General features: G+C 35.0%; 1 protein-coding gene across 17 annotated transcripts in view; it reads right to left on the bottom strand.

The window, feature by feature from the left end:
* Positions 1–25,344, bottom strand: part of nbeaa (neurobeachin a) — a 162,906-nt gene that overhangs the window by 44,742 nt on the left and 92,820 nt on the right. For 16 of the 17 annotated variants that reach the window (XM_048181554.1, XM_048181545.1, XM_048181549.1 and 13 more), the window contains exons 9-17: positions 23,575–23,772; positions 23,024–23,157; positions 20,046–20,154; positions 19,651–19,803; positions 13,267–13,435; positions 8,983–9,062; positions 4,735–4,797; positions 4,233–4,330; positions 1,473–1,565 (exon numbers count right to left, since the gene is read on the bottom strand). In XM_048181554.1, the coding sequence (XP_048037511.1) occupies positions 1,473–1,565; positions 4,233–4,330; positions 4,735–4,797; positions 8,983–9,062; positions 13,267–13,435; positions 19,651–19,803; positions 20,046–20,154; positions 23,024–23,157; positions 23,575–23,772 (1,097 nt within the window). Of the gene's footprint in view, positions 1–479; positions 814–1,472; positions 1,566–4,232; positions 4,331–4,734; positions 4,798–8,982; positions 9,063–13,266; positions 13,436–19,650; positions 19,804–20,045; positions 20,155–23,023; positions 23,158–23,574; positions 23,773–25,344 lie in introns of those variants that run through there. The other variant, XM_048181553.1, reaches the window with a different exon arrangement.

Genomic DNA, 25,344 nt, shown 5'->3' with positions numbered 1-25,344 from the left:
CATTGCTCAGTGAGAGTTCAGATCAGTTTGAGATATTTTTAATAGAACTGTCAAAAATAACATGTTCATTTCTGCAGTTTATGTTTTCTTTTTTAAAGTGCCCCCATTATGGATTTTTGAAAATTACCTTTCATGCAGTGTGTAATGCAGCTGCAAAGTTGTAAAGCTGAAAGTGCATCATAAATAAAGTTGTCGTCTCTCAAAAGAAAGTCGACTCTGAACCGCTTAAATGAGTCGTTTGTAATTTGAATCCCATTTCCACGAAGTTCACACGTTAATACACGTGTTAGTACATTTGCATAATGCCCGCCTACGTTCTGCATGGACATCCCACGAAAACTTGAACCTCTCTCAAACGCTTTAGCTCATTAGTGTGGATAACATGTCGACAAGACGCTGCACTGTGAAAGGAAATTCGGTTTATTTTCACGTCCAAAGGATGAGGATGTGAAGATCAATGGTTAAAGATGGGAGAGTACCTGCTTTATTTGGACCAACTTGCTCCTCAGAATCACAACCTTTAAGTGTGATTAATTATTGACATATTTAATCTGAGAATCACTGAGAAACGTCCTGCTCAAGTCGTCCTTGTGATGGAGGTTTGGCTTGAATAACAAGTTGTTCCAAGTTGTTCGTTGGACTCGCGCTCAGATTGATATGGTAAAATCGACGCCATCGTTATTGTCTTTACAGTGTGTTATATCGCTGAGCTTTAGGAAGCCTCCAGAGCTGTAAGTGGCAGACCAATCACAACAGACTGGGCCATCTGGCCAATCAGAGCAGAGCACGGAAAGGAGGGATTTAAAGAGACTGATTCATCCGACGAGTCATTTGAGAATCATTGAAAAATGTAATGATTGATGTGCAGTGTATATTATGTGAAAATGAAAGTGTTTTTTTTTTTTTTTTTTACCTTGGGTGCATGTAAATCTGTTGTAGGAGACCTCCTAAACAAAATTAGGAACCTTTGAAATAGCATAATAGGGGCACTTTAACACCTTAAAAATATTTAAAGCAAATAATGCAAATAAGATAAATGCAAAAATGCAAAAAGATTTCTAAATAACTTGTTAAGTTTTTCATGTTAGAAGGCAATATAGCAGAAGAACAGAAGAAAAAAATAAAATGGCATCATCTGTACAAACCAGATGTCTTGAAAGCATAATGAAGTAAAAAATGTAGTGAAGTAGTGTAGTTAATTAAATTTCAACCCATGTGTTCACTATTTGTGATAAAATAAGATTAAATATATGGAACTATAAGATTTCCACCTTTAAATTGTGAGCTTAATATTTTACAAAATATATTAAGACATATAGTATGATGGGGACATGAAAATTAACTGCATAGTAGGAATGACCCAGCCAAGGTTTCTTTGCTTGCTAACATACCACAGACAGCTTTGTATGCTCATATACAAGTCAAAATAGCCACACATCCTTCAAACAAATGTTTTGATCATGAATACGCACTTGTGTCCAAGATGTTTCAGGAAGTAGCCGAGAACTTTTAGAGCTTGGACTCGTATACTCTCGCTTTTGGAGGCCAGGAGCTTGTAGATGACTCTGAAAAGGAAATATTGAAGATTCATAAATTGTAGGGAATACAAAATGTGTATCATTTCAACCTCTGATGCATTTCTGTAAATACAAACCCGATTCTAAAAAAGTTGGGACACTGTACAAATTGTGGATAAAAAAGGAATGCAATAATTTACAAATCTCATAAACTTATATTTTATTCACAATAGAATATAGATAACATATCAAATGTTGAAAGTGAGACATTTTGAAATGTCATGCCAAATATTGGCTCATTTTGGATTTCATGAGAGCTACACATTCCAAAAAAGTTGGGACAGGTAGTAATAAGAGGCCGGAAAATTTAAATGTACATATAAGGAACAGCTGGAGGACCAATTTGCAACTTATTAGGTCAATTGGCAACATGACTGGGTATAAAAAGAGCCTCTCAGAGTGGCAGTGTCTCTCAGAAGTCAAGATGGGCAGAGGATCACCAATTCCCCCAATGCTGTAGCGAAAAATAGTGGAGCAATATTGGAAAGGAGTTTCTCAGAGTAAAATTGCAAAGAGTTTGAAGTTATCTTCATCTAGAGTTCATAATATCATCCAAAGATTTAGAGAATCTGGAACAATCTCTGTTCGTAAGGGTCAAGGCCGGAAAACCATACTGGATGCCCGTGATCTTCAGGCCCTTAGACGGCACTGCATCACATACAGGAATGCTACTGTAATGGAAATCACAAAATGGGCTCAGGAATACTTCCAGAAAACATTGTCGGTGAACACAATCCACCGTGCCATTCGCCGTTGCTGGCTAAAACTATAGGTCAAAAAAGAAGCCATATCTAAACATGATCCAGAAGCGCAGGTGTTTTCTCTGGGCCAAGGCTCATTTAAAATGGACTGTGGCAAAGTGGAAAACTGTTCTGTGGTCAGACGAATCAAAATTTGAAGTTCCTTTTGGAAAACTGGGACGCCATGTCATCCGGACTAAAGAGGACAAGGACAACCCAAGTTGTTATCAGCGCTCAGTTCAGAAGCCTGCATCTCTGATGGTATGGGGTTGCATGAGTGCGTGTGGCATGGGCAGCTTACACATCTGGAAAGGCACCATCAATGCTGAAAGGTATATCCAAGTTCTAGAACAACATATGCTCCCATCCAGACGTCGTCTCTTTCAGGGAAGACCTTGCATTTTCCCACATGACAATGCCAGACCACATACTGCATCAATTACAACATCATGGCTGCGTAGAAGAAGGATCCAGGTACTGAAATGGCCAGCCTGCAGTCCAGATCTTTCACCCATAGAAAACATTTGGCGCATCATAAAGAGGAAGATGCGACAAAGAAGACCTAAGACAGTTGAGCAACTAGAAGCCTGTATTAGACAAGAATGGGACAACATTCCTATTCCTAAACTTGAGCAACTTGTCTCCTCAGTCCCCAGACGTTTGCAGACTGTTATAAAAAGAAGAGGGGATGCCACACAGTGGTAAACATGGCCTTGTCCCAACTTTTTTGAGATTTGTTGATGCCATGAAATTTAAAATCAACTTATTTTTCCCTTAAAATGATACATTTTCTCAGTTTAAACATTTGATATGTCATCTATGTTGTATTCTGAATAAAATATTGAAATTTGAAACTTCCACATCATTGCATTCTGTTTTTATTCACAATTTGTACAGTGTCCCAACTTTTTTGGAATCGGGTTTGTATTTTTGTTATGTTCTTTAGAATTTTTTACTTCATCAGAAATGTACGAAACTTGGTAAAGATTTTGGCACTTGCTATGCGAAAAAAACAAAACAAAATCATGGACATGATTTGAAAACGTTAAATGGTCCTGAAAAAAAAAAAGTCACACTGCATGAATGGGAAACAAATTTCATCTAGTGGAAACTTTTGGTACTGCGCCCAAACAAAATCTAACTGAAAGCTCATTTTTTGAGATATCAAGCGGATTTGGAACACAGCTTGTTCTCATTTATGGCTTTGATTTCCTCACAGTTTTAGAGTAAAATGTGTTTTTTTTAATATAAAATTATAAAATATATAGTTAATAGAAAATAGAATTTTTTAGCATTTTTCATAACAATAAACATACAATTCTATAACTTTTTTGTTCACTTTTTAAAACTTGTTTCACTTCAGCAATAATCTGCCAAGCATCATCTTTAAAAAGAGACCAAACTTAAGTCTGTTCTCCAAAGCATTCAAGATTTATGACAGTTTAAGCTGGAAATTTCATTTTCAGGTCTATGCTCAAAAAGTGAATAAATTAATTATAGCTACTGCATAAATATATTTTAGTACCATAAAATTTCCTAAAAATACAAATATTAAATAAAAAACATTATTGAACTAAAATATGGTGCATTTATTTCATTGAAATAAAAAAGAAAGAAAGAAACCTGGTAATTTTTGACTGCAACACGAAGAGCACCAGAGGGTTAACCACAGAAAAATTATGAGAATAACCGTGATTACATATCTGAATCGAATGGCAGCCCTAGTAATAAAATGTTTTAAAGGGAGGGCAGTTCAAACAAGAATTCATAGGGAAGGCAGTTCAAATAAGCACTTAGGTCCCTTGTGATGGGTTGTGAGGCAAGAGGAAATGTGATTGATGCAGCTGTGACAATCCAAATCTATTTCAGTTACATAACCAGACCATGCAAGAGCCGTTTGTCCCTGAGGCCTCACCGTATTCCATTCCTCTGGTCAAAGGCAGGGATCATGGAGGCGGGGTGCTCAGACATGAGTGCGACCAAGAGCTGTAGCACATCATGGATGTTTTCGTCCTATAGGAGAGAAAAATGAACATACAGACATTGAACCAGACCAGAGTAGACTGTAATGATCCACCAGATACCCTTAAAATGTCTGGGTGTTATATAATACTGCACTTAACTAGCAGTTTTCAGGATTCATTTGGTGTTTTCAATCAAATGGCTGCAGAGATGGTGCATTACAGCAATTTCAAGGGACTCAATCAAAACATTAATGCAGCTTTCAGGATAATATAGCTCCTTCCCGATGGACTCAAAGACTTCTGCACTTCTGACACCTGAGGTGAACATTTCAGCCTTCCAGACTGATTAAAGCAGCTTGTTTTTCATAAAGAACATGGAACATGGCTTGTTCAATAAAGGCTAAAGAAATTGAGCCCACAAGACCTTTTGCTCTGTTTACTTATCAGTTTTACCTCATGCATGGTTAGCAGGTAGTTTAATATGCTCTGCAACTCATCTTCCTTCACTCCTCGGTCCTAAAAAGAAAAAAAGAAAAAAAAAACCCACAAAATTTATAATAAGAAGGCCCATTCTCAGTGTTAAATTTGACAATGTTTTAATTTTACTTTTGATAAAAATGTTAGTAACACTTAAAGCCTTTATAAATGATGCATTATAAAGTAATATAATACATTAATTATAACATTGTAATGCATTGTATGATCTCATGTGAAATTGTATCCACAGTTATAAAACGTTATAATCAGGGTTTGACATTATCTTTTGTTGCTCACCAGCCACTGTGGCTAGTGTTTTCCCAAAGTTACTAGCCACTCTGCATTTTCACTGAAAATTTTGACATCGATACTATGGGGAAAAACTGCTATATAGATATTTTTAATATTATCTCATAATTTGGCAGCAGGTATATAAGGCTGATGTCACTTTAAGACCATGCATGGATCCATTTTACTGTTACACATGCGTTTTCTTTCTCAACTGTTTACGTTCACTTAAAACATAACTGACTGCGTTACGTGAATACTCGCCAAGACCAGCATTATGATGTTATTTTGTGTGTATTTGACTGTTTACGTGCAATAAACAGTGAAAAAGAACTCAATTTAGTACTGAGAGGCTGCTTTATGTGCACGCACTTTGGGTGTGAGCACAAAATCTGCGGGGATGAGTAAAATAATGCGCAATATGCGCAATCCCACGGTGAAATTCAAGCCCTATAACACCAACAATATTGATCCGGAGCAAATGAAACGAGTGAGTGAGGGGAGGCGGGTTTGTGTTTCAACTCACTGTCGGAGAGATGAGAGAGCTGGTATCGTGTATTTATTCTGTAGAAATGAGTATTGGAAGTGTTTCAGATATTTCAGTATTGATATGTATTTTTGACAACACAACATTGCACTTAGTTCATCATTTCAGATGCCTTTTTAAGTAGTAGGAGTGACTGCATTACACAACACTGCTGAAATCCACCCGCATTTGGCGGGTTGGCAGATGTTAATGTCAAGCCCTGAAATATAATTGTAATTAAAAAAAATTAAATATACACATTTTCAATTTTAACATTTCCAATTAACATCGCTGTTTTGCTTTGTTGATGTTTGAGTTTTAAAGGTGCCCTAGAATTAAAAAATGAATTTATCTTGGCATAGTTAAATAACAAGAGTTCAGTACATGGAAATGACATACAATGAGTCTCAAACACCGTTGTTTCCTCCTTCTTATGTAAATCTCATTTGTTTAAAAGACCTCCGAAGAACAGGCGAATCTCAACATAACACCGACTGTTACGTAACAGTCGGGATCATTAATATGTACGGCCCCAATTTTTGCATATGCCAGCCCACGTTCAAGCATTACACAAGGGCAGTACGTCTGGATGTGCACAGCTGAATCATCAGACTAGGTAAGCAAGCAAGAACAATAGTGAAAAATGGCAGATGGAGCAATAATAACTGACATGATCCATGATTACATGATATTTTTAGTGATATTTGTAAACTGTCTTTCTAAATGTTTCGTTAGCATGTTGCTAATGTACTGTTAAATGTGGTTAAAGTTACCATCGTTTCTTACTGTATTCACGGAGACAAGAGCCGTCGTTATTTTCATTATTAAACACACTTCTTAAACACTATCTTCATTCTTTATAAATCTCTCCAACAGTGTAGCATTAGCCGTTAGCCACTGAGCATAGCCTCAAACTCATTCAGAATCAAATGTAAACATCCAAATAAATACAATACTCACATAATCCGAAGCATGCATGCAGCATGCATGACGAACATATTGTAAAGATCCATTTGAGGGTTATATTAGCTGTGTGAACTTTGTTTATGCTGTTAAAGGCAAGCGCGAGCTCTGTGGGCGGGAAGCGTGAGCATTTAAAGGGGCCACAGCCTAAATCAGCTCATATTTAATGATGCCACAAAATAGGCAGTTAAAAAAATTAATTAAAACAAATCTATGGGGTATTTTGAGCTGAAACTTCACAGACACATTCAGGGGACACCTTAGACTTATATTACATCTTTTAAAAAGACGTTCTACAGCACCTTTAAGGCACCCGATTAAAGATCTTGCAATGTGTCTTGCACGTGCATTCATTGCATGAATATTGGTTTTAAAATATTCTATGATGTTTTGCCTTTTGAGGAAATACTTTAATATTTATATAATAATTTGACTTAATTTCTGTTAATTAAGTTGGGTATTTTAAGGTTCTGAACGAATAGGTAAAATCATTTGATGTTGCGGGTGTTTGCGTAGTATTAGTGCGAGTGAGCCTCAATGCTTTGTTTGGTGAAGTGAAGGGTGTTTGTGATGGATTGGGGCCACTATTACAGGCCTCTCACAACACTAATAATTGCACGAAAAGCCAGAAAATGTGGAAAGGGGGCAGAATATAATAGGAACAAAACAAAAAGGCAGCGGCTAAATGAATAAAACGCGCTGCTTGGCAACCACGTTGCGTTTCTCAAAACAGGACAATAGCCTAGAGTGCAAACAACACACACATTTCTTTGTGTCGAGTGATGATCCATAATGCAATTCTCTCTGTGTTGGCCCCATCAAGCCGTTTGTGTTGTTTTTAAACAAACAAAGGCAAATAAACAAATTTCTGCATGACTGCCTTACAAACTGGATCAAATTTCTGGGAAAATTGAGGATAAATTGTGTTATTTTAACAAAGCAGATGTGTCTTCCGGCTGTCACTGCTTGGGAACTAATGCATTTTATTCAAGCTGCCCGATTCATTGCAATGACATGTCAAATATAATCAGTTTTGAAGAACAAAGTGTTGATGCGCATAGCAAGACGAAGCAGAAATGAAATGGAATACCATGTGTGTCAAAGATGTAACACTTTTTATAATAAATGTATGACAAGTTTTATTAAAACGTCTAACTTCAAAATATGCATCAGGGATATGATTTATTCCTATGTTATATAGTCTTTGATTAATAAAACGTAGTAATATCAAAAAATTCTTTCAAATACATAAAATGCACAATTAAATATAATATATAGTACTTAATAAAATAGTACTTTAATAGTATTATGTAGCTCAAGAGACTAGATTTTTACACAGTAAAAATGACGAAATACATGACTAGAAAAATAGTCTGCAGGTGCATTTGAAATGTCTTAACTAATCATCTTGTAATGAATGTCATTCAGTTCTACTTTCTGAGCATGAATTATCTATCATATGCATTGAAAGACAACAATATATAAGCAATATACAAGCACTGTAAAAGGTTTTGCCACAAACTCAACTGACTGGCTTCTCTCCTGTATGATTTCATGCGAGTCTCTTCTGACCTTAGAACTGTACATCATTTATGAGCTTCAAAAACTTTTGACCTCCTAACTGAACTCCTTTCCACAAATTGATCATAGAAATAAAAACAGTATAAATAAAAATGAATAACAGTTTTCTCTTAGTCTTATTAAGTGTAAACAATAAGTACAACCACAATCAAAGTACTTTCTTAATATTCAAAGTGCAAATAGAGTGCAGAGTGCAAATTTTTCTTAAAGCATGATGCAGAGCTAAGAGACGGTTACAACTACACGGCCCAGCCTAAAATAGCTTTCATATTGGGAGATATTTGCATGCATCAGGGAGCCGCTTTCAAAATGCAGGGCATATTGAAATCGCGTTTGAATGCGCACTCGCGTTTTTCTTTCAATTTCGATTTTGCGATCGCGCATACTCTGTGAATAGTGAGCAGCGGTACTGAGCATGCATTCTACAAGATATGACATTTATCAGATGCTTGGGCTCTTGTGCAACAAATCCTCCGCCATGGTCTTGTCAGTCATCTCACTTACTCTCGTCACGTGATCAGTGAACTCTGATTCCTGCTGCACTATGTACAGTGCAGCAGATTGTGTTGTATGAACTGGATGGAATTGAAGTGAGCTTTATTCAACTGAATTAAATGGTTTTTATTTCTATGAAAAGCAAAACGTCAGTGGAGGCATATTGTAAACGGAGTGGTGGCACATTCTATCCTAATGTCACCCTCACACTCCATCATGGCACTATCACAAGACAGCTTTTCACCTCGATGAGAAATCTTGTCACATTTAATCTCGCAAGATCTTGTGGCACGAGATCTTGTCAAACCCAGAGTATATATATTTTTATATAAAAATCTATAAAAATATATACTGATTTTGTACTGTCTCACCTTGAGAATGAGCTGTTTGAGGAAAAGAAGCATGAACGCCCTCAAGGATATAATTTCCTTCTGAGAGGGCCGTGGACCATCTGTAAGAAAACACAGTGATTTACAACAATTACATCAGTTGCACACATCTAAATTCTTAATAAACACTTGCGTATGGCAATTAAATATACCTGAGATGCTTAAGATCACCAAAATGAGCAAAAAGCTAATGTTGAAAAAAAAAAAAAAAACCATTCAGCAGGGCTGACGTTATAAAATATGTCACTCTCTTTGAATATTTCCCAAAACTGACAGCTAAAAAACCCCCCAAAAAACATGTTTTGCTAGTGACTCAGCTATTAATGAACAAACTAAAACCCGGAGCTTGTAAGGAATTACTCGTTTCATTTTTCAGGGATGAGGGAAAAGCCGCAGCTCAAAGCTGCAGGTTTCTTGCGATGGGTTCAAACTGAATTTAGTACAGTGACACACAACAGCACTTAAGACGCAGCTTAGGGAATACGAGCCCCTAAACGACACACCAACCCCATTTCCAAACCACACAACCACCTATTTCTCTTACAATCCCTCACTATCTTTCTCAAATAGACACAAACACACTCCTCATCTTTTATTGAACATGCAGCGCACAGACATTACAAAGTCGCTATAAAAAATTCACATGACTTCCTATATGAAAAGCCACAGCTCAGTGCGTGCGTGTGATGTAATGAAGCAGGTCAGCGGCTTCCCATCTCAAGCCACGTTCATCCCCACATTGAGTGTGTGATGGTGTGTGTCGTCATTGTCCTTGTACTGCAGTTCTGAACCCTGTGTGTAGTTATATACACAAGCGCTCTTTGGCGGTGAGCATTTGTATGCTATGAACGTGGTCAAGGTCTATTTGTACCCAGGTATATCCCTTGACCTTTCCCAGCTGCAGTGATTTGGTGCAGTGAGAGAATTGATGACCGTGAGTGTAGACTGTGCTCTGCTAGAGAGATCTGGAAGGAGAGATTTGTCTTGGGTCAGGGCATGTGTGTCTCACCGTATTCAGCGAGATGACCACCCAACAGCATCCCAAGGGTCAAAGCAAAGTCAGTTAGGACAATCATTCAATCAGTGCCATCTGTTATCATCACAGATGCAGCATTCGCAAGAATATGACAAAATATTTGTCAATGTGTAAATGTGCTTACAGTTATGTAAATAAATCCTTTGTGAAACGCAATTAGAATTAGATTAACACTGTTTTTGTCGACCAAACATTTAATTTACATTTACACTTTTACATCGCCTGGATTTTAAAATCCAATTAAGACTAAACATAAATTAAAAAAAAAAGCGAAAATGAACACTACAGTACTTTACGTGGAAACAAACACACTCCTTCTACAATGTGACAGACCCATGCAGCATCATGGGAAGGGCAACGTGGTTGCCATGGTGACACGGGCTCTGCATCTAACACAGATAAGCAGCCACAAGTCACAGTGCTATCTGAAGTACACAGGGAAGGGAAGAAAGAAATGCAACTAACTGTTTTGTCTAAATTAATCAACACATCCGCTATATATATATTGAATAGAATGGACAACATCCAAAAACTGAAACACACGCACAGATTTTATGCACACAGCATATTTTATATATATATAATATATATATAATAAAATAATAATATATAATAATATAATAAAAATGTGCATGCTCATTTACCCTATTTTTAGAATTATCCTGTTCACGTAAAGTTCCTCATTAAGTCATTAAATTACGAGAAAAAAGTCGTTAAATTATGAGAACAAATTCGTAATTTAACGAATTTGTTCTCATAATTTAACAACTTTTTTCTCATAATTTAATGAGTTTATTCTCAACATTTTATCTCAATTTTTTCTCGAAATTTAACGACATTTTTATCATAATTTAATGAATTTGTTCTCGAAATTTAACGAGTTTTTTCTCGTAATTTAACGAGTTTATTCTCAACATTTTATCGACCTTTTTCTCGAAATTTAACGAGTTTTTTCTCGTAATTTAACGAGTTTATTCTCAACATTTTATCAACCTTTTTCTCGAAATTTAACGAGTTTTTTCTCGTAATTTAACGAGTTTATTCTCAACATTTTATCTCGAAATTTAACGAGTTTTTTTTATCGTAATTTAACAAGTTTATTCTCAACATTTTATCTCGACCTTTTTCTCGAAATTTAACACGTTTTTTTCTCGTAATTTAATGAGTTTATTCTCAACATTTTATCTCGACTTTTTTCTCGAAATTTAATGACATTTTTCCTCATAATTTAACAAATTTGTTCTCATAATTTAACAACTTTTTTCTTGTAATTTAACAACATTTTTCTCATAATTTAACAAATTTGTTCTCATAATTTAACAACTTTTTTCTCGTAATTTAATTACTTTATTCTCAACATTTTATCTCGACCCTTTTCTCGAAATTTAACGAGTTTTTTCTCGTAATTTAACGAGTTTATTCTCAACATTTTATCGACCTTTTTCTCGTAATTTAATGAGTTTATTCTCAACATTTTATCTCGACTTTTTTCTCGAAATGTAACAATATTTTTCTCATAATTTAACGAATTTGTTCTCGTAATTTAACGACTTTTTTCTCGTAATTTAATTACTTTATTCTCAACATTTTATCTCGACCTTTTTCTCGAAATTTAACGAGTTTTTTCTCGTAATTCAACGAGTTTATTCTCAACATTTTATCTCGACTTTTCTCAAAATTTAACGAGTTTTTTCTCAAAATTTAACAACTTTAATCTTTTATTTTTTTATTATTGCTTGGCCCTAATCCTCTTTCATAGAATTCTGACTTTATACCTTGGAATTGTGAGAAAAAAGTCAGAATTGCGAGAAAAAAGTCAGAATTGTGACTTTATATCAAGCAATTGCAAGTTTATATCTCGGAATTCTGACTTTTTTCTCACAATTGTGAGAAAAAAAGTCAGAATTCTGAGATATAAACTCGCAATTACCGTTTTTATTTAGTGGCGGAAACGGGCTTCCATACACTGAAGACTGGAGTAATGACGCTGAAAATACAGCTGCCATCACAGAAATAAATTACATTTCAAAATATATTAAAATGGAAAATGGTTATTTTAAAATGTAATAATATTTCACAATTTACTGTTATTATTGTATTTTTGATCAAATAAATGCAGCTTTGGTCAGCATAAGAGACAACGTTCAAAAACATAACAAATTTTTCTGATTTCAAACTTTTGAACCTTTGCAGCCATCTTGTGATGCCTAAGGTAATATTCAAAACAATGGATTTTGATTTTTAATTTATTTAGACAAAACAGTATAGAACTGTAATTTTAGCCAATTATTGGTTCTTGGCCATGACTTCAAAATAATTATTGGCTTATTTGTACTGGCCAGAATTTTAATACCAGTGCATCTTTATATAAACTAAAATGTTACATGCTTAGTTGAACAAGAGGTTCATTGTGATCATCTGTATTGGGGGGGGGGGGGGCTAATGAGCAATGCTTATACTGTAAGTGTGTCAGATCATTACTGCTCACAGCTGACACAGTAAAACACCTCATGATGCTGTTAAAGATGTTGGATGCTACAAATCATTCACTTCAGACTTTAAAGCATCACTACACCATCTATCTAACTCAGAGACTCACCTCTGGGAATGACAGCCCAGGACGGAGAAAGAGAGAGATGGCAAACAGATGGAAGAACTGACAGATTTTGCATGTGGCATTTGGGAAAACAGCAAGAAGGAAGGAGAAACAAATGAAAGAAAACTACAGCGAGTGAGAAAATGATAAAATAGGAAAAAGAAAAATGGAAAACAAGAACGAGACAGAGAGAATGTAATCTTGAGAGAAAAACAAGATTTAGAATGACGAGAGAACAAAAGTCTGAAGAACAAAAATGCATAGGATACGAAAATAGACCGAGACGGAGGGGGAAAAATGGAGTGGGCAGTGTTTCAAGATTCATTTGTGCTTAATATTACAGGCTGTCTTTCTGTAGACACATGCTCCACCTTGCCACAACACACCGGCTAGTGTGTGCAAGGACTTCTGAACTGCTCAGCTGTTCCCAGAACGTGTATTTCCTATTGTTTTGTCAAAATCAAAATGATCATATGATCTCAAGATCTAGGGATTTCATTTAGGCAAATTTTGGTTCTTGATCTGTGATGAGCAATGTGCAACTATACAGCACAGTTGAACAGTATGACGTGGAGTATAAAAGATCCATATATGGATGTAAACACTGGAAGTATATGCGTGTTTGAGAACTCACCTAGGCCTTTAGGGGTGATACCACTGCTTTCCAGAGGATTGCTGGCCCAGTAGTAGTACTTGAGGGTGTGCATGAGCTGCAGGACTGTGCCCACTCTACGGATGGTGCTGTAGATGGTGGCAGTGCCAATGAATTCAGCTGACAGGTATGTGTAGAGGGAAAGCTGAACCTGAGATATGGAAAACACACAATGGATCGCAAGATTTAAAATGGGCTGAAAGGGTAATAGTAAAAAGGATCGTTTCCGTCTTAGATGATGATTGGTCAATTCAGAGTTTCTAAAATACATAGCACAGTTAGTTTACAAGGCATATACAGTACAGTCCAAAAGTTTGGAACCACTAAGATTTTTTAATGTTTTTAAAAGAAGTTTCGTCTGCTCACCAAGGCTACATTTATTTAATTAAAAATACAGTAAAAAACAGTAATATTGTGAAATATTATTACAATTTAAAATAACTGTGTACTATTTAAATATATTTGACAAAGTAATTTATTCCTGTGATGCAAAGCTGAATTTTCAGCATCGTTACTCCAGTCTTCAGTGTCACATGATCCTTCAGAAATCATTCTAAAATGCTGATTTGCTGCTCAATAAACATTTATGATTATTTTCAATGTTGAAAACAGTTGTGTACTTTTTTTTCAGGATTCCTTGATGAATAGAAAGTTCAAAAGAACAGCATTTATCTGAAATGCAAAGCTTCTGTAGCATTAGACACTACCGTTCAAAAGTTTGGGGACAGTAAGAATTTTTATTTTTATTTTTTTGAAAAGAAATTAAAGAAATGAATACTTTTATTCAGCAAGGATGCATTAAATCAATCAAAAGTGGCAGTAAAGACATTTATAATGTTACAAAAGATTAGATTTCAGATAAACACTGTTCTTTTGAACTTTCTATTCATCAAATAATCCTGAAAAAAAAAAATATTGTACACAAATATTTTGTACAATTGTACACATGAAATGTTTCTTGAGCAGCAGATCAGCATATTAGAATGATTTCTGAAGGATCATGTGACACTGAAGACTGGAGTAATGATGCTGAAAATTCAGCTTTGCCATCACAGGAATAAATTACTTTGTGAAATATATTCAAATAGAAAACAGTATTTTTAATTAAATAAATGTAGCCTTGGTGAGCAGACGAAACTTCTTTTAAAAACATTCAAAATCTTAGTGGTTCCAAACTTTTGGACTGTACTGTATGTTCTACTGGAAGGATGACACTTAATTTTTAATGTAAAAAAATCTTAATTTTATAATAACTATATATATATTATAATTATATAATTATGTATATTATAATAATATTATAAAATCTAATTTTATAATAAAGTAAAAATAATACATTTTAATGTATTAAAATAATTTGCTATATAAAACAACATTTTAATGAACATCTTTTCTTAATATTATAATATATTTTTAATATATTTTTATATTTTTAAATAATACAATACCGCCACTTCTTTTGTGATTAAAATATCTTAAAATATAATAAATGTATTAATTTTGTATTCTGGCATGATTTTATAACACTATATATCAACATAGTGCAAAATGGTATTAAAATTATTTGTAGAAGTCAATGCTTTGTTATGAGAAAGAATGTCTGGAAAAATGAATTTCATTGATGTCATTCAGAGTAACCAATATAAAGGGAAGTCATGCGGTCAATATCATGTGTTTGGTTGTCCTTTTCTTAGCTAACTAGCATTGTTTCAAAATATTGTCATTCAGTACATTGTCACATTTTTGGTGACAAATTTTGTTCATCCTGTTAAAGAAAGTGTTAATTGATTATAAAAACCACATAATCTTTTAATTAACACTTAATAAAACTTTAGAATTAAGCAATAAGGCACTCAAGGCATTTGTGAATAGGAGTCGGTAGGATTTTTTAATGTTTTTCAAAGAAGTCTCTTATGCTCACCAAGGATAAAAATACAGTGAAAACATTACTACACTTTAAAATAACTGTTTATTTTAAAATATAATTTATTCCTTTACTGGGAAACCTGAATGTTCTCATTATTATCAATATTAATAACAGTAACGCGACTTAATATTTTTGTGGAATCCGTGATGCATTTGTTTTTATAGTTCTTTGATGAATAGAAAGTTCAAAAGAAAAAGATTTATTTGAAATATAATTTTTGTCACATTATCAATGCCGTTACTGTCACTTTTAATGCATCCTTGCCGAATAAGTAAATGAATAAACTAAAATAAGTAAATAATTTACTTAAAAATTAAATTCTCTAACCCCAAATGTTTGAATGGTAGTGTATATTATCCTACTGTTCCTTCAGCTGGAACAACTGATTAACTTTCCAAGAGTCAACAAATAAGCATGAAAAACACAACACATCTGGGTTACAGATTTTTCCCATTTACAAAGTTGTTTCTGCAAAGAAAAAGTTCCTGTGATTCTGTGTAAAAACCCATTCCCTTGAAACTATCCCTGTGGGACCCTCACACACACACACACACACACACACACACACACGTATATATCCCACATTTACACACAGCCACTTCATACACTGATCAACATGGACATACTAATTAGGCTCAGGCTTAATGAGGCTGCCGTGGAAACCACATTTTATCAATGTATTTAATCTCATGTTGAACCAGCCTGCTGATTCAGGTCAATATCATGGGGTCATTTCCCCCCTAACTAAATTACAGCTTTACTTGCAAGCAGGTCAAAGAGAAAGCAAGACAACGAGGACCTCTTATGACAAGCTGAATCCAATTTTACACTGAAAATGTAAGTAGTGCCTGAACAAAACTCACTGCAATACATTTGCTAAGGTGTTACGGGTGGGTTTTTAATGAACTGTGAGAGATTTGAAAAAATGTATTCCTTCAGATCAAGGTAGAATATTAAAAAGTGTGAAATCTGCCTCAATCCAAAGAACCTGATCTATAACTTCTTTATCTATAATCTCGTTTTATCTCTATAGAAGTAATCTTTCACATATCTCCTTCCTGTACTCCAGCCTTCATTTTATCTCTCTCTTTCATTCCCTTTGGATGTTTCTTCATTCTCTCTATCATAAAGGGCTGTAGTCGCTGTGGGATATTCAATGGATGGGTGAAGGAACAAAAGCGAGCGATCGTTTCTTCCTGCGGTCATGTTTCCCAGGTCATTATCTAATAATTGAGCCTCCCTGTTTTTGTAGAGGAAAAGAACTTTTTTTTTTTTCCCAAATTAGTGAATAAAGTGTCTTTGAATGCAAAGTTTACTCGCAAACTTCACACCCTGTAAACTTGATGGATAAAAATATCTAGAAGCATGCTTTGTGCATCATCAAGTACACAAGTTCTGCATGCATAATGTAAGCAGACTGCTTGGGTTAGAATGTCATTAACACTTACAAAAAGACCTTTGGTCATTCCATTGTACACAGATGGTATCAAGACTATATATGTATTGCAATTTTCACTTGTTTCTATCACTGAAACAAAAACTGTATATATTATAGAGGTGTGACGAGACAGGTATCTCACGAGACGAGACGAGACTCAAGATTGAGTTCACGAGACGAGACGAGACTTTTTACACAGTATTTTTAAGAAATCCTCAATGGCGAAATATATGACTAGAAAAAATATTCTGCAGGTGTATTTGAAATGTTTTAACTAATCATCTTGTAATGAATGTCATTTCAGTTCTACTTTCTGAGTATGAATTATCACATGCAGTAAAAGACAACAATACTCAAGTACTGTAAAAGGTTTTGCCACAAACTCAACTGACTGACTTCTCTTCTGTATGATTTCAGTCTCTTCAGATCTTACTGTACATGATTTATGAGCTTCTACAACTTTTGACCTCCTAACTGAACTCCTTTCCACAAACTGATCATAGAAATAAAAACAGTATAAATAAAAATGGTAACACTTTACAATAAGGTCTCATTTATTAACATTAATTAACCAACATCAATGAACATAACAATGAGCAATATATGTGCTACAGTATTTATTAATCTTTGTTTATGTTAGTTAATAAAAATAGTCATTCATTGTTAGTTTGATGATAGTTCACTGTGCATTAACTAATGTTAACAAATGAAACCTTACTATTTGTGCTTAAGATTAAGAGAAAACTGTTATTCATTTTTTATGGTAACACTTTACATTAAGTGCAACCATAATCGCACTCTCTCAATATTCAAAGTGCAAATAAGACCAAATTTTTCTGTGATACAGAGCTAGGAGATGGTTACAACTACACTGCCCAGGCTAAAATAGCTTTCATATTGAGAGATATTTGCATTCCTCAGGGAGCCGCTTTCAAAATGCGGGGTATTGAAATCGCGTTTGAATGCGCGATCGCGTTTACTTTCACTTTCACGATCGCGCGTAACTCTGTAAATATGGAGCGGAGGCGACCGTTATCCAACTGAATTAAATGTTTTTTATTTAAATACAAAGCAAAACGACAGTGGAGGCGTAATGTAAACGTAGCAGTGGCATATTCTTTCCTAATCATCCTAACACTCATGGCATGGCAATATCACGAGACTACTTTTCGCCTCGACGAGAAATCTCGTCACATATTAGTCTCGCGAGATCTCGTGACACCCCTAATATATTACATATAAAATCTATAAATTTATTTGAAAAATGTATTTAAAACACTGATCCTTTGTATATCAATACAGTGTGACAATTACCTGTAAAAAAAAACAAACAAAAAAAAAACATGTACACTATCATTCAAAAGTTTAGAATCAGTAAGATGCCAAGTTTAAATTACATTTAATAAGTTGAATTACATTCAAAAGTGACAGTAAAGTACGGAAGAGGATTAGGGCCAAGCAATAATAAAAAAATAACACCATCTCGAGATTAAAGTTGTTAAATTTCAAGAAAAAACATGTTAAATTTCGAGAAAAAAGTCTAAATAAAATGTTGAGAATAAAGTCATTAAATTACGAGAAAAAACTCGTTAAATTTCAAGAAAAAAGTCGAGATAAAATGTTGAGAATAAACTCGTTAAATTACAAGAAAAAAACTTGTTAAATTTCGAGAAAAAAGTCGAGATAAAATGTTGAGAATAAAGTCATTAAATTACGAGAAAAAAGTCGTTAAATTACGATAACAAATTTGTTAAATTATGAGAAAAATGTCGTTAAATTTCAAGAAAAAAGTCGAGATAAAATGTTGAGAATAAAGTCATTAAATTACGAGAAAAAAGTCGTTAAATTACGATAACAAATTTGTTAAATTATGAGAAAAATGTCGTTAAATTTCAAGAAAAAAGTCGAGATAAAATGTTGAGAATAAAGTCATTAAATTACGAGAAAAAACTTGTTAAATTTCAAGAAAAAAGTCGAGATAAAATGTTGAGAATAAACTCGTTAAATTACGAGAAAAAAGTCGAGATAAAATGTTGAGAATAAAGTCATTAAATTACGAGAACAAATTCGTTAAATTATGAGAAAAATGTCATTAAATTTCGAGAAAAAAGTCGAGATAAAATGTTGAGAATAAACTCATTAAATTACGAGAAAAAAGTCGTTAAATTATAAGAACAAATTCGTAATTTAACGAGTTTATTCTCAACATTTTATCTCGACTTTTTTCTCGAAATTTAACAAGTTTTTTCTTGTAATTTAACAAGTTTATTCTCAACATTTTATCTCGACTTTTTTCTCGAAATTTAACAACTTTAATCTCGAGATGGTTTTATTTTTTTATTATTGCTTGGCCCTAATCCTCTTCCGTAGTAAAGACACATATAGTGTCACAAAATTTCTATTTCAAATAAATGTTTTTCTTTGAACGTTCAAAAAGTTTCCACAAAAAAAAAAAAAAAAAAGCATCAGAAATGTTTCTCAAAGTGGAAATGATTCAGTCAGTCAACAGGTTATAGTACTAAGATGGCGGCACCCTTGCTACAAAAGCTACAGCAAAACATCTCTTTTTTCCCCCCTTTTAAACAGTTACATTTATCGTGTTTGTTCTATCATTTTTGATTAGAGTGGAAATCCATTTACTAAATACTGTTAATTGACTGCTTCATTTCCACTTTAAGCACCAAATCAGTATATTAGAATGAATGAAGACTGGAGTAATGGCTGCTGATAATGGCTTCGCCATCACAGGAATAAATGACATTTTAAAATATACCAGAATAGAAAACTTATTTTAAATTGTAATAATATTTCACAATATCTCAGCCTTTGCGAGCATAAGAGACTTCTAATAAAACTCTCAAATCTTACAGACTTTTGAAAACTCGTGTAAAATCTGCAATCCTTTGAAATATTATTTATAAAGTAACGACAATGGCATTGCAACATTTAACAACAATGGACACAGATGTGAAACGTGACTCTTCACGTGTGACGAGCTCACCTTAGCTGGTGTATGGATCCAGATGGCAGCATTAAACAAAACATGATCACATAGCTGCTTCAGTAAAGGAGCTCCATGAGTCAAGCCATCCAGATACTTGGCAAAGGACAGAAACTGCTCCAAAACTGCCCTGGTGATGTGCATCCGAGAAGACTGATGAGGAGAGAGAGAAAGACAAAGTGAGAGACACAGTTTGGGAGGCGAGACAGATAATGCGTTTCAGGCTTTTAACATATAATTATTTTCTAATCTTTTTACTAACAGAAATACTAGACAAGGGACAAAAGATTTTGGTGCATGATGCAAGCTGGACTCAACCCTGTATCATAAAAGCAGTGCAAGTTTGAATCAGACACAATTTTGGACAAAAATTAATGAGTTGATTACTATCTTACCTTCTCTAGCAAATAGCCAATGACAAGGAAGCCTTTTCCTCCCAACATCTGCTCCTGCATGGCTACTGAACTCTTCAACAAGTCCACTAGGAAAGCGAGGAGAGTGGCACTGCAAGTGTAAAGAAAAAAAAAATGCATTTAAACGGGATTAGAATACAATGAGTAATGAGTTGGAACCTTCATCTCTAACATGAGCACCAAGGCTCAACATATCTGCAGGACATTCGCCAACAACTAAAGCACAGCTCCAAAATTCATTATATTTCTTATGGAGGCCAAATGTTTAGGGACACCTCAAGGACAAGATAATATATCCCAATGAACAGTATAAAATAAAAAGGTACAGTTCACACACATAAAGATGGATCTCCTCCTAGAAGCAATATTACCAGCGAGCACGAATTATGTCTTAGTTTCTTAAATGATGTTGTTGAGGTGATGAGATTGCTGATGAAATGTCTCTTTCTCTTTCTGAACTGCCATAAGCCGACGGATGGGCTGGTGACCTCACCCATCTCCCCGAAGACCGTAAACCCCAGTGGGGAACATTACCACTGATCGATACCCCACAGATCTCTGCTCCGCTGATTATGCCTGCCAGCTCACTTCTGATCTCTAATCTACTCGCCATGCCTGTGAGCTCCAGAGCAGAACCACACAGTGACCTGAGAAATGAGGGTATGGCCATACCAGCCTCCCATCCCTCCTTGAGCAGTCTAGTGTCTCTATGAACATGAATGCCATGAATCTCTCAAAATCCCACATTCTATCTGTCACGCTCTATTTCTATCCGAGAATGACAGATTCCATTTATAATTCATGGCAGACATCCCTGACAGTGACTGACTTGAGTTTCAGTCTACATTATGGCAGCAACTTATTATTATGAAATTCAAAACTAGAAGCTTTGGATTCAAGCTTTGAGAGGGCCATGTAGACATTACTTTGACATTTACTTAGGGCTGGGACAATAAATCGATGCATCGCCAATCAAGAAATGATTCTGAGATTTTCCGAACGCATTGCGATTTTCTTCCCCAATCGATTCTGGGCTTAGTTTTTAATAGCAGACTGCACTGTGTGCTTTAGAAACAGCCGTACTCTGCTTACTTCCAATTTCTTACACACACCACTTCTATAAAATAATCATTCATAAAGGTTGAAGCGAATTACAAAAGGTGTTTGCAGTGGGCTGTTTACATTGATCTCACATCATAAAAGCATTCTGAGGTGCAAGTACATTCTCAGATTCAATCGAACGCAAGAGAAGAGAATCGCAATGCATTCGGAACATCTAAAGCCCCGTTCACACCGCCAGTGACACGCAGTGACAAAGATCCCATTCATTTCAAAGGTGCCCTGGAATCAAAAATTGAATTTACCTTGGCATAGTTGAATAACAAGAGTTCAGTACATGGAAATAACATACAGTAAGTCTCAAAAACCATTGTTTCCTCCTTCTTGTGTAAACCTCATTTGTTTAAAAGACCTCCGACGAACAGGCGAATCTCAACATAACACCGACTGTTACGTAACAGTCGGGATCATTAATATGTATGACCCCAATATTTGCATATGCCAGCCCATGTTCAAGGCATTACAGAAGGGCAGCCAGTATTAACGTCTGGATCTGTGCACAGCTGAATCATCAGACTAGGTAAGCAAGCAAGAACAATAGCGAAAAATGGCAGACGGAGCAATAATAACTGACATGATCCATGATATCATGATATTTTTAGTGATATTTGTAAATTGTCTTTCTAAATGTTTCGTTAACATGTTGCTAATGTACTGTTAAATGTGGTTAAAGTTACCATCGTTTCTTACTGTATTCAGAGACAAGAGCCGTCGCTATTTTCATTTTTAAACACTTGCAGTCTGTATAATGCATAAACACAACAAATCTCTCCAACAGTGTGTAATGTTAGCTTTAGCCACGAAGCACAGCCTCAAACTCATTCAGAATCAAATGTAAACATCCAAATAAATACTATACTCACATGATCCGATGCATGCATGCAGTATGCATGACAAACATCCATTTGAGGGTTATATTAGCTGTGTGAACTTTGTAAATGCACTGTATATAGAGTCGAGAGCTCGGGGGGCAGGGAGCGTGCAATTTAAAGGGGCCGCAGCCTGAATCGGTGCATAGTTAATGATGCCCCAAAAAAATCTATGGGGTATTTTGAGCTGAAACTTCACAGACACATTCAGGGGACACCTTAGACTTATATTACATCTTGTAAAAACCGGTTCTAGGGCACCTTTCAATGGAGCGATGAAGACAAACAGGTCAAAAATAACAAATGAACAAACAAAAAGGCTTATTTTTCAAAATTGCTTATAGTTTACACTACCGTTCAAAAGTTTGAGGTCGGTAAAATTTTTTATGTTTTTGAAAGAAGTCTCTAATGCTTACCAAGGATGCATTTATTTAATTAAAAATACAGTAATATTGTGAAATATTATTACAATTTAGTTTCTATTTTAACATATTTTAAAATGTAATTTATTCTTGTGATGCAAAGCTGAATTTCAGTAGCCATAACTCCAGTCTTCAGTGTCACATGACCCTAATATTCTGATTTGCTGCTCAAAAAACATTTCCTATTATTATCAATGTTGAAAAAAGTTGTGCTGTTTTTTCAAGATTCTCTGATGAATAGAAAGATTTAAAAAACATTTATTTGAAATAGAAATTCATTCATTCTTCAGTAACTTTATAAATATCTTTCCTGTGACTTTTGATCAATTTAATGCGTCCTTCGCTAAATAAAATTAATCTTACTGGTCCCAAACTTTGAACAGTAATGCATTTAGTACAGTAAAGCCTCTGCATATAAAAAAGGTAGAATATTTTCTTCATTATATAAATGTCATATTATGATTTAAAAAATTGAAGATCTAATGAACCCTGAGAGTTGAAATTCTAAATTTAGCTCAGTGAATCTGCAGTCTGTATGGTCGATACTCACCAGACGGTCGTCTCCACAGGGCTGTCGTTGGGTTGCCTGTAGTCCAGCTGTGAGAAGAGTGGGAAAAGAACTTGGATTCCTCCAATAGAGTGGATGGCGCTGTGGATGGAGTGAGTGACGATAGCCTTCACATCCTGCACACACATGCAAAAATGGCTTATTAGAAAATTGAACATAAAACATTTTCTAGAAAACCTTTATAGAAGGTCATAATGTGCTATATACACATACAGTATACAATATAATGTGCATTATAATCAGTTGTATGATCATGAACATTTACAATATAGCAGTCTCTCAAAACCTTGTGTTTTTTCTGTGTTACACCAATGATATGTCAATATCATTACCCAAATTATAAAGATATTGTTTGGGATTCATAGATAATTTGCCTCATTTTAAGTTTGTCCTAAAAAAAAAAAATGGCTATTTCATTTAATACATGTAGAATATGTCTATTTTGTCAACACTGCAACAAAAGAGAGAATCAGTGAACAACAGCAGTGATAAACATGATATATGATATTTTTGCGTAAGAGAATCAAACAGACCTGCAGCATTAGGGCATGTGGAGAGTGCACAAATATAGAGGGGTTTTCCCTGGGCGAGGACTCCAGGCACAGCTGTGCGTCGGTGGCTTTAGCATTGTAGGTGAAGGCAATGCTGCTGGCCAACTTCCCATCATACAAAACCTGCTTATGGTGCTCAGCCAGGTGGATGTCGCTTTCTGACTTGAACTTAAACGTGCTCTGTGAAGACAGACAACACAGGTTTAGTAAATGAGTAACATCCTTCAAACAAAATTTTTCTCACATTTTGCTTCTCTTTCAGTCTCTCTTGGCAGCGGGCTCGTGGAAAACACCAGGGACTGGGCCGCATCCCAGAGGACTGATAATAATAATAATAATAATAAAAAAGCTTTAATTACTGAGGCACAGAGCAGCCACACACACACACAGGCGTACATTATCTTAATGAAGCTCTGACTGCAGAAATGTGCCATTTCACTAATGGCTCTGAATGTTGAGTGTGTGCCGGTATGAGCATGTGTGTGTAAATGTGCATGTATCTGCAAAATCTCTCTCATGTAAAGCACTTTGTGCCACTAGTCATCTACTCAACTGAGGGAGTGAAAGATGGACTTACATAAGATCATGAAGAATTTCTTGACTGTGCATGACAGGATTTTCAACTCACCGTTTGATTTGCTTTTCCCCCAAGATTTTATATATGGGATGTTTGGAAACTATTTATTTTGATCTCAATTTTTTATTATTTAATTATAATTTTTTTATGCATTTTACCCAGTGAACAGCCTTTGTGTAAGTGTTTTAGTCAGATAAATGTGTAATTCAAAGACATCCATCCATTTTTCTAAACCAATTGTCCTATAGGGGATGCTGGAGCCTATCCCAGCATCTCCAGCCACAGGCAGGTAAAAAATCCTGGACAGGTGGCCAATTTAAAGACATGTCAAATATGCTGGATATTCTATAAATAAATAAATAAATAAATGTTAAGACTTTCTTTGCTGATGAAAGGGGACAGATTAACCAAGAGAGGATAGATTAACCAATAATATCAAAGTATAAAATGCCTAAAATGTCATCCAAAGACCAAACAAATCCTAATGTATAGTCCCATCTCACATTATTATGACATATTATACGCAAAAATTCATCATACAGTGGACTACTAGTATAAAATTGATAAAAATTTGGAACCAAAAATTATTCAGACACTTTGACCTGACCATGTCTTGCTTAAGTGTTATCTGACATAATTAATATTATAGTGAATAAACTGTATTAATGAATGAAATGTTCAAGGTGTCTTAATAAATTTTGGTTTGACTGTACATACACAATTATTTTCAACCTTCATTCTGACCTGTCTAAAATGATCCGTTTTTTAGCGACTCCTTTAAGGCTTGTCAGTAAACGGCCACTGTTATGATTGGCTAACACATCATTGTATAGGTAACAGTATCAAACCACTCGCTATTGCACGCAAGTAAGTGTTTTGAAAACATTATCCATATAAAACTGGTTCGGTGTGCCAGAACCTTGCTCGCGCTGCGCTCATAAATGTGTCAACATCTCCTAGTCCATCTTAACACAGCATTACTGTGTTAGGAGTAATGCACATGAATTTACATTTGATTAAAAAAAAATAAAAAAAAAAAAAAAAGTGCCTCCTCCACACCACTGAACGCCATTGGATTCTCATATGCATTATGTGTAACAGAAATGGCAGCTCTCATCAGCTGGGTGAGCTGGGACAATGCGTCTATAGGCAAAATTTTGTCACACATGGAGGGA

The sequence above is a fragment of the Megalobrama amblycephala genome, linkage group LG2 (assembly GCF_018812025.1).
Source record: "Megalobrama amblycephala isolate DHTTF-2021 linkage group LG2, ASM1881202v1, whole genome shotgun sequence".
Lineage (NCBI taxonomy): Eukaryota > Metazoa > Chordata > Actinopteri > Cypriniformes > Xenocyprididae > Megalobrama > Megalobrama amblycephala.
Note: the sequence above shows the minus strand (reverse complement) of the source record. Positions and strands in the feature narration are given on the sequence as shown.